The 11,161-nt window shown below is 39.1% G+C and overlaps 1 protein-coding gene across 1 annotated transcript in view; it reads left to right on the top strand.

Moving 5' to 3' along the window:
• Nucleotides 1-3,390: 3,390 nt before the first annotated feature.
• The window catches only part of wwox (WW domain containing oxidoreductase), a 131,454-nt gene continuing 123,683 nt past the window's right edge, over nucleotides 3,391-11,161 (top strand). The window contains exons 1-4 of the mRNA XM_023428331.2: nucleotides 3,391-3,607; nucleotides 4,436-4,500; nucleotides 4,847-4,904; nucleotides 5,042-5,211. Of these exons, the coding sequence (XP_023284099.1) occupies nucleotides 3,501-3,607; nucleotides 4,436-4,500; nucleotides 4,847-4,904; nucleotides 5,042-5,211 (400 nt within the window). The 5' untranslated portion in view covers nucleotides 3,391-3,500. The remainder of the gene's footprint in view (nucleotides 3,608-4,435; nucleotides 4,501-4,846; nucleotides 4,905-5,041; nucleotides 5,212-11,161) is intronic.

Below are 11,161 nucleotides of genomic sequence, written 5' to 3'. Positions count from 1 at the left end.
GGCAGACAATTTGGCTTATCCTAGTAGGAAAAGTGTCACTAATAACGTTAACAATGGCTCTGTTCTATTCAACTGTCCCAGTGATCCAGGACTCAGTGACAGTGAGCCAGCATGCATAATACCAGGACCCTGAAACTGAAGCAGCTTTGAACTCATAATTAACTTCATTATTTATCTTTGCTATGGGCAATGATGAAACAGGAGTTATTGGTGAAAGAGTGGGATTTTTAATAACAAGGATATAAGGATTCTATAATTCTGCAGTAGGTGGCGATAATGCTCCATATGGTTGCAATTTGCCATAAAAACGAAGAAGAAGAGGGAGCCACACCTTTCACTCCACCAAGAAGGGACAACCACAGTAACTCAAATACAAAGACACAAAGTGTACAGTGTTAGAATTTGTGCACTTCATATAAAACAATGTGATTAAAAGCAAATAAACAGATTCAAAAGCAAACAAACTGTGTGATATTAATTGTGTAGGTGTGGATGACTGCAAATGAAAATAACCTGTGTTGGGCTGTAATATTATTACCATGTGTGGCTGTGGCTAGAAAACACATATCAAAATGTCACATAATAAAGTACACAAAAAAGAGACAGTGACTAAAGGGGAACATTTTCATCTGCTTCTTTTGGTGCCTTGTTTTTATATACAGTCTATGGTTTTGAACACGTGACCTTTGTACAGAGGAATGTGTGTCACCAATAGAACGCTGCAGGAGAACAGAGCAGCAGAACTAGAACCTGCTGCAGTTCTGCCGGTTGTGACATCACAATGGAACAAGTGCAGAGATACAGGTGGACACAGTCCTGACCTCATTCCCACACCAACCATTGAAAAGGTAAGACCATTATTTAGCTGGGACCCAAATGTTTTTGTTTTAACTTGAATTTATCTGTTTAATAGAACTGTATTGTGTTCAAGAATAAGAACATTTACTTTCCCTGTGTTTATCAGTTGAGTAAATTACTTTTTTCATTAGTTACATTGCAAACAACAAGCTGTGTTTGCAAACAAGCTGTAATCAGAAGATGTAAAATGACGTGCAAAACGCAGTTTCCACTTGTAAACTTTGCTTTACTTGTGGCCTCTGTTGCATTTGTGCAAACTGGACTGAATTTAATCCTTTTTTTTTGAACAAGAGCAAAATTCACATCGACCGAACGGTTTCTAGTCCTTTCACTTGTGACACTGTGCAGATTCTCTTACATAAAATAAAATAAAACACAAAGATTATTTAATGTTTATTTGACTAAGTATGATTCTTTTTTTTATTTTAATTTTGTGTTTTTCCTGCATGTTGTTGGCTGATGACAAATAATATCATATCATGTTACTGAAAAATCTTCTCTTAATTAACTAATTGTGAGATTATTAACACCAATAGTGCTTTTATTATTATCATAATTACAATTATGAGTATTATTAGTAGTATTACTGTAACAACATTTGGCAGCAGTGCAAGTTCAGTACCATCTGTTGCACCAGTAACAGCAATACTCAGTTGTGGATATAATAATTTTCCAACTTATTTTTAGTACTCGATATGAACTTGAAATGACATTATTGTATTTTAAGTGTTTATCATGTACAGAGTCATGTCAAGTATTGATGGAAGAAATGCTTCTCAGTTCACTTTGGTTGAGTAAGAAAGTTTAATTGAAGAACCTGCAGAGCATGTTTGTGTTGTGTGTGTTTGTGTCTGCAGTTTTTCGTCGTTGGTTAGTGAGAGTATTACAATATCCTGTTCTGTTCAACTATCGTTTACGAGACCCTGGTCTCTTGGAGATTTGTGCTCCTTTAAAAGAAGGAAGTGTAGCCGAAGAGCTGTGAGATCTGGTATCTGGCAGATGATGCCGATACCTCGCCTGATTCCACCTGGCAGGATCCTGGCCCTTCGGCTTCTCAGTGTCCCCTATACAACCCCTATACAACTGTGAGGATGACGAAGGTCCTATCAGACAAAGGGCCGAGGTAACATCTGGTAAATATGATCGGCCTTTTGTCGCCTGGGAGACTAAAGAGGAGAGGGATGAGAGAAAGAAGGAGGAGAAAGAGAGACAGAAGACGGAGGAGGAGGAGAGAGAGAAGAGGAGGAGGAGGAGACTCCAAAGATGAGCTGGATCTCCAGACTGTACATGTGGTTGATCAACAGCCAGAGAACCCGAGTCGTCAGTGCCACGGGCATCTCACTCAACAGTAAGAAACTCACACTCACACTTTCACACACTTCCATAGAAGCATGCACAGGCGACACACACAGTCTCTGTTAAGTCTATTTTATAATGCATATTTGACATTAAGCCAATTAATAAGCAAATTAATTAATGTTAATCACATGACTAACAAAAAACACTTGTGGGAACATGGCTTTGATCAGTATATGTGGGTTTGATACTGAGGTTAGTTACTACTGCAGATTTACACTTTACATTATATTATTACATTATAAAGTGCATTGTTAAAGAACAAATGTTTCCCTGTGTCATGGTGAAGATGTTTGAGTTTTCCTTCCAAACTGCTCACATGGTTTTGTTTACATATTGTTTAAGGTTCAGAGAGGTTTTTTAATCCTAAATACAATCACCAGAGGTAAAACGCTAACGCCAGGCTGTAAACTAACAACACCAGAGTCATATGACTTTAACATCACCACTAAACTTCAACTTGTAGTTTGATTTAGCTCTGACCTGTTCTACAAAAGCCTTTCATCTTACAAAGTCAGTAATAGTTTGAAACGCAAAAGGGTTGAGTATGGAAGAATGTTCAACCTATGACGGGTAAGATCCGCTTGCTGAACCTCGGGACGACCTAAGACAGGTACAGCCACGAGTACATGACATTGTAGTAGACGAGTAGTTGGCATTGTGAGCAGGCAAGACTTGATTTTACAGCAGACTTAGGTGAAATCCCACAGACCTGAACGATGTAGGAGGGTGTTGTGTGTGCATTGACCTTGAGTGGTGGCAACTTATTGATACCTGGGCCTAGGAGAGACACCTCATCACTGCCCTCATGTGCACCTTCCTCAGGGCTTAGAGTTCACTTCAGACTGTCTTTGGTCCCGTGGATTTCTATATGGCACATTTATCTGCTTTGAAGATTGGTTTAATTATTATTATTATTTTTTTTCACCTCTTCTGACACCAATAAGACAATATTGTTAAACGATAACGAATGTTTAAATATTTACCCCCCCAACAAAAAACAAACAAAAAACAAACAAACAAACAAACAAACAAACAAACACAAAAACGACACTGCTGAAGTGACACATATGAGTGACACCATGGATGTATTTCCTGGTGGCCCCGCCGCACGTTTCTCGAGCCTCAATTACCCAAAAGGCAGTTCGACAATCGTCACTGTGTTGTTACGGAAGTGCCGGGGAAGGCTGTGTTGCTACTCTGACAGTTGCATTCATTCTTCAGAGCAGATATTACTCACTGGTTTGTGTTTGTGGCTCCAACGTTTACGCAAAAAAACTTGAGCAATGGCAGCTTTAAAATACGCAGGTATGGACGATACAGACAGTGAGGACGAGTTACCGCCTGGGTGGGAAGAAAGATCTACGAAAGATGGATGGGTCTACTATGCAAAGTAAGTGTAATCCCTCTAGTAACGTTCAGTGTATGTATGCTAACCAGTGTCAGTATATGGAGTTTAGTTTTAACCAAAGGATCATATCGGTCTGTGGCTAACAGCTTGTTAGCAACACCAGTTTAGATAAACTCATATATCTGAACCGACAGCATGAAAAGTCCACAGAGCTCATGTTACGGTAGGTTTTGTGCGCACTGGTGCTCGGCAGCTATTTAATGTGAAATGTCTCGATAAGACTGTGGCTCCGCTATCGCGAGTAGTTGAGGTGGCGTGCAGTAGGTGTGTGATCGTGAAATGAGATGCAGTGATAGGACAGTGCATCCGCTTGCTTGTGGTGACATGGGAAGAATACACAAACCAGTACCTTATCTGGAAAATGTGGAATTTTGGTTATTGGAGAAACAACTGTGTTCATCTTACTCTTTACATCAGTGTCTACCACTGATAGATAGATAGATATGATTGATTTGTTAGACATATTTCAGGTTGGTTTGCATGTCACAGGCCTATGTGATGTTTATATTGGTTGTCTTGTGTGTCTATTTGTTTTCTTTTATGAATATGTGTCATGTGTCCTTAGTATTTGGTTGAGTTGCATTGTTTTTGCAGTCTTTTTTCTTGCCTGTTCGTTTTTTATGTATAACACCAACCAACCAAGAGACTGCTGATGAACATGAGCCTTTTGTCAAAATCTTCCACATTAACATTACATTGATGTTGATCAATATGCATTGTCCTCAATATATAGATAAACGGATAAATGGAGTAGAGTAAAAACCAAGGCCACTTGATATAAACTCTTCTTTTGTCTCTGTGTATCAACAGCCACGATGAGATGAAGACACAGTGGGAACACCCCAAGACGGGAAAGAAAAAGCGTTGTGCTGGAGGTTTGCTTTTAGTTTCTTACACGTATTTCTGTGTCTTTCAGGGCTAAACACATATGCAGGGCAGAGATGTTTTTTTTCTAACCACAGCAAGATACAGGCTCCTTATAAATCAGTTTCACCACAGAATTCAGTGTATGAATTATACATATAATTACCTTATCTTATATGTAACTTTAGGATTATAGTCAGGGGATTGGAAAGTTGTTAAATGCCTTGCTTCTTGATTGTCTTGAAGTTGTTTGGGAAAGTACAACATCATTTTTTTTTTGTGAACATAACTTTCATCCATGTGGCAAAGATATTAATTCTGGCTGTTAAAACAAATGATGTCTGTCTTTTCCCACAGATTTACCTTATGGTTGGGAGCAAGAAACAGATGAAAAAGGGCAGATAATTTATGTCGAGTAAGTAGATAACTGAACCTTTGATTGCTTAACAAAGGAAGCAAATGTGTTTATTTTGGCTCCATGGGATTTGTTAGATGGTGCAATCCTGGAATTATGTTTCTATTATAACATCCTATTCCCTATTTCATTTTCAGTCACATTAACAAGCGGACCACATACTTTGACCCACGCCAGGCGTTTACAGTAGAGGATGTGATGGTGAAACCAAAACGGTATGATGGAAACACTGCTGCTCTAGAGATCCTGCAAGGTCGTGACCTCTCTGACAAGGTTGTCCTCATTACTGGGGGCAACTCGGGTGTTGGTGAGTTTCATTAAATCCTTATGTGTTTTCCCAGTTCAATAATGTTTTGTTATGGCTATGGTAGAAATCATGGACTAAAGTGTGTTTCTATAATAACACCACTAGGTGGTGATGTAGTATCACTTTGTGGTAGATAAGCGTCTGACAAGAGCATCTCCGCTCCCTGCAAGTACCCATCCCTCCACAGCCAGACATTCATCAGCATTAGCCTCCAAAATGATACACTTAGACTCAACAAATCACTCCTTAATACCGAACATGATTGTATTGAAGTTCATTAGCTGGGCTGAATTGGATGTCATTGTTAACTGTAATGAATGGTGTCCATTCGTACCCAGCAAATGCATGGCTCACTATATAATGATTTGGAAACAAATGTATTTCCTCTTTCCTTTAGTTTAAATTAGCACAAATAGTGGCCATTTGTTCAGACTTGCTGCTTTGTTCGGGATAGATAATGACAGCATGAGGGAAATAAAATAAACATAAAATCGTTAATTGTCTTTATATTCAAATCCTTTGTCCCCAGGAAAGCCACAGCAGTGTAATTGTTGTGTGTGTATATTATGAGATGTTGCAAAGCAGCACTGTAGTACATAGATTAACAGCAGCCTGGAGACCTTCACTGAACAAAGAAGCTTGTGAACTTAAACGCATTCCTGGCCTTGATCTTCATCTCGACATATATACATTATTATACAGTGAACAGTGTGGATTGTTTAGGTGTATTGATAACAAATATAACTTCTCAACTGAACTGCTATTACTGTCTTTTCTTTGAGGAAGTTCATTTATGCAGTTGAAAATGACACAAATAAACCAAATAACAATCACTGCAAAATCATGGAACATCCATAAACATAAAACAATTACTGTCTGTACCCAGGAAACAAATAATCAAAATACCACAAGCTTATGGTAAAAAACAGAGATAAATAAATGGGGACAATAATGGCTTAAACAAATCTTTAAAGTGTAGCGTGGGTCAAATACCAAAATATAATTGTGTCAATTTAAGTCTTTCCAGTGAAACAAACTTGACCTCTGTGGCTGCAGATGGAGAGCTTGTGTAGAGATCACTGTGTGAGGTGTACATAAACCCTCAAGTCCAGCTGGAAATAATTGAGTTGTTGTAACATTTGACCTATTTTGGAGTTGGTGACTTGTATTGGAAAAACTACAGCTATTCCTTCTGGCTTACATTTGTGTAAAATCAGCATATGTAAAATCTGTAATTTGAAATAAATTATCCCGCAGGATAATGACGCAAAGCATGCAAAAAAAAAAAAAACATCTATTCTAAGGAAGTCATGTATTCATTTTGAAATGATTAAAGACGTACTGGTTTAAAAGTATTTTCTGCAGGTTACTAAAAGTCCATCATTATGTTAAAGAACTTATGAGAATGGAAAAAGTGAGCTGTCAACATCATTAGACAGTCTGTGGGATGCTCTAAAAGACTGCTGGATTCTTAAATAAAACAAATTTATGTGGCCTTTTGATAAAAAGGTGGCAAGCAATAATTGAAGAGGGAGAATGCAGAAAATGTAAATAATTTCAACCACAAGAGGGCACAGGAGGTCCACGATGTTGTTGCTATTTAGGGTTGAAAACGTTCCCATATTAACTGCCTCACATGGGCCTGTTTTTGCCTTAGTTAAAAAAAAATATAGTGAAAAAGATAATCCACATTTAACATTTGTTGTGATGTGTTTAGTAAATGAAAATTTGTTCATCTGAAAAAAAAGCTTTTCTCAAAAGAATGCATGAACCAGTTACAACACACAGACATTTTAATACTATGTGAATGCTTAATAAACCCATATTAACATAACCTTTGTTTTACTCTACCACATATTAAATATGCATCAGCCATAATTAATAGTATTCTAATAGTAATTGCTACTGCTGGTGTGCTCCTTTGACATTCCTCTAGTGAAATGTGGTTATGCCAATTGGTTGGACCCACTTAGCATTTTAATGACATCAATAGTGTTTTAATCCAAGTGTCAAGGCTATTTCCATTTTCTTCAGTGCTTATTTCCTCCACAGGAAATGTGACATTTTTATTAGTAATGGTGGGATATTATTTAATTAGCAAATTTACATTTCAGCTCTTTAATTTAGTTCTTAATGCACACGAACATGAAAAGCACATATATGAGTTTATTTATGCATGAAATGTCATAGTCTCTGGTTTTGTGACCAGCCTTGAAGCTCCATTGCAGCAGTGCTTGGAGGCGGGACAGTAATGTGGTTTGTCTTGCCGATGTGATTGCTGCTCTCAGTTCACAACATTAGTCTTCCTCTCTCTGCTTTCTTTTGTAAATTAAAAACCAGTACCAACCTGAATGCTGTTTTTAATTGTGATAATGGAAATAAATGATCGCAGTTTGTTTTCACCCTATTTCTCCCTCTCTCACCCTCTCCCCCCTCTCTTTAAAGGTTTTCTTACTCTTATAGACCTGTGGTTGTGCACCTGTACCTCTGCATTGATTCCTAAGTGGCTGTGACCCAGGCCTGAGCCTCCTATCCATCCCTATTACACACTCCTGCTCAGGCTCTAATTCCCCTCCTATCAACTAACTCTCAGGTTATTTACTGGCCAGGGGTCCATGGAACAGTTGTCCTTAAAGGGCCACTGTCATCATATCTCTGGCCCCTGCTGAGTCCACGGACAAAACGCTTTCTTTCTCAAAATAGTGCACAAAGTTGAAAAAAAAAAATCAGACATTTTTGTTGTTTTGTTTTTTTTCACGCTGATCTTGAATCCTCAGCCCTTTCCTAAATAATCTGTTGTTGAGGCAAGACTATATTTGTATTCTCTTGACACATGCAGTCACCTCTGCCCTGTGACAGCTCTTTTGGGAACTGTACATAACTACATATATGTGTCTCCTTACCTGAGCAGGCTCTTACAGCAGGTGCCGTGCTGTCAGCACAATGTATGTTTGATAGTGGACAGAAATAACATATTGACCCTCTGTCTCACTCAAATACACATGGAAGACAGTTGAAAATGTATCCAACTGTCTTCCATGTGCTATTTTAATCCCAGTACTGTATGTCTGACATATGAAACATGTTTAGGTGTCATTTTACTTTTGTTGATAACTGTTTTTTCTATTTCTAGACAGGCATTCAGAAATATAGTAGTACTGTGTATTTAGTATTATCAGTCACAACTTTTTAAAGTGTACATATATTATTCTACATTTTCAGTGTTTATTCTTCTTTATGTTGACATGTTTGATCTGAATGTTTTTGGCCTTTCTGTACAGTGGTTGGTTGTAGAGCAATACCTGCAGTTGCAAGGCTCTACTCAATCTAAATGCATGCACTGAATTCCACATGGTATTGTTGTTTAGGTGCAGGGTCAATGCTGGAATAAGAAGCAGAAAAGACTCAGGCGGCCCAGACGGGGAATAGCAAGGATTTGGAAAGGAGCGCTTCATAATGTTTTAGTATCTCTATGCATCGTCTCTGCAGTGTTTTAGGACTTTGAATGTTATTCTTATTCATGAAAGACTAACATTGTTCTATGTTTGTGTTGATCCCAGTGTTGTGTTGGGAGGATTAAGTGTCAGGCCGGTGCTCTTCTCTCTCTGGATGGAGAGATCCCTAAGCATATTCAGTGAGTCGCAGAGCTGGGGGAGCCTCTGTGTGCAGATTAAACCCATAGCCTAGCTTTGTGGCTGATCATTAGATTGAGGCAGATTTGTTAAGCATAACTGCCATTAAATTGGCTGCAAAGCTCTGGTATTTACTGCACTGCTGTTTATGAATAAGGACCCCCTTAAAGACCCGCGCAGCGATGCGTTAAACCCGAGCCTCGGTAAGGAGGGAAATGCATTATTCATAGTGGGAGGAATTAGATGGATAAAAAGATGTTCCTGGTGAGGGTGGCATGCGGTGCCTGTGTCTCGGCGTGTGTGTGTCTCTGAGCATCTCTGAGTGGCTGCGTGTGGTTTAAATGACATCCAGAATGCATCTGTGTTTATATTCAGAGGTCTAATATTATTTTGTGTGTGTGTGTGTGTCCGCTGAGGAGAATGGCCGGCCCGTGTCCTGCTCGGTGTCAGCTTGTGAACTTGGCCACCGAGGAAATCGAAGGAGAGTTTTATTTTTTTTCAACTGGCATTTCATGTCCTCTCTGATGAATGTGTTTATTGGCTACGTAATGAGAACCAGTTATGGTTGGTTAGTCAAATTATTCAACTTTATTAACCTTGGATGAAATTTGCTATGCAGACCCAAACTGGTGTAATATGCAAAGAGTATTATGCTGGAGGCCAGAAGGGTTCAATAATGATTACAGCTCTAATATAATAGAACTGAAGTGGTTAGAGAGAAAAGATGGAATACATATATGTGCTCAAAGGCTGTAGGTAAAATAAAATGAAAGGTTACTGGGTTATTGTGTGTAGTCAAGTAGTTTATAGACCTATCGAGTTTACAGTCTGCAGATGATGAGGGGATGAAAGTTACATGATGGGGTGGATTTTGATGACAGTGATGAAAATAGCTCTAATGCTCAGGATATATGTGTGCATGAGCAGGCTTCTGGGATCTGTGTTTATCTTTGTGCATTTGTGTGATTTGGTGTGGTGTGTGTGTGTGTGTTTATCAAGTTTACTGGTGTCAGCGTGCGTGTGTGTGTGCGCGTGCGTGTGTGTGTGAGGTAGTCGGGTTAAGTCTGGCTGCAGGAGGAGCATGGGGTGACCAGTGTGGTGTGAGGCCATGATGAGAGATTGTGTAGGGAGTTGGAGGTTGACACAGAGGGTCAGAGGAAGAGAAGGGGGGGTGGGGGGGGTGGGTGGGTACTAGATAGGCGCTGTATGGAGGGTGAGACAGCATTGAGGGGGTAGGAAGGAGGCAGAAGGAGACAGGGAGGGGTAATAGAACCACTCCAGTGCTCTGGCCTGGAACAGCTCAACCTTGGGCTGTAATTACTAACCATACATCCCACTTTTGGGGTGACATCTCCCTCCTCTTGGACTAATGGAGGGGAATTAGAGGGGATCTTAAAAGTCACAAAGTGTGTGTGTGTGTGTGTGTGTGTGTGTGTGTGTGTGTATGGGGGGGGGTGTCGTCGCTCACTTCTTGGGACAAGAAATACACAGCAGCAGCAGCAGGTACAGGTGCGCTCATCACGAGACAGTCAGGAGTTAGTCTGAATCTGAAATCACTCCATTGTTTACTTATTTACTATGTTCTATATATGTAAAAGACACTCAATAGATTACAGAGCGCAGAGAACTAATATTTTGACTAAAACTTAATTTATTTATACAGCACAAATCATACATCAGATGTGACTCCAAGTGCTTAACATAAAAAGAACATGAGTTTAAATAAAAAACACTTAAATGATAAAACAAAGCATGATATAATAAAAATAATAAATTGGAGATAGAAATAACAGTAAAAGTGGAAGTGTCAGTAGACAACAGTAGATAAAAGCCAGGCTAAAAAGGTGTGTTTTAAGTTTTCTTTGAAAGATAAGCACACAGTCTGCTCCCCACAGGTCCTCTGGCAGACTCGACCAGGGCTGAAAAGATCAGCTGATTAACTGATTCCCTCGTTTCAACTTCTCCAATGTGACGATTTGCTTTTATATCATATTAAACTGAAGACGTTTGGGATATCTGAAGACATTACCTTTGTCTTACGGGAATTATAACAGGCATTTTTCACTGTTTTCTGACAATTTATTATTTATTAAACATTCATTGATTAATTTATAAAATGATCTGCAGATTAATCGGTAATAAAAATAATTGTTAGTTGTGGCTTGTTTCGGACACACGAGTCATTGATCATTTTGCCTCATATATAGCTGACAGGCGTAGGGTCATAGAACTGTAATTTTGATATCTGGGTGGGATTGTCAGGGTGTCCTGGTGGCCTAGGGGTTAAGAATGACCATGAACTGAAACGTCCTGGGTTC

The sequence above is a fragment of the Seriola lalandi genome, unplaced genomic scaffold (genome assembly GCF_002814215.2).
Source record: "Seriola lalandi dorsalis isolate HSWRI2012SDOR001 ecotype SW California unplaced genomic scaffold, Sedor1 jcf7180002054873, whole genome shotgun sequence".
NCBI lineage: Eukaryota > Metazoa > Chordata > Actinopteri > Carangiformes > Carangidae > Seriola > Seriola lalandi.
Note: the sequence above shows the minus strand (reverse complement) of the source record. Positions and strands in the feature narration are given on the sequence as shown.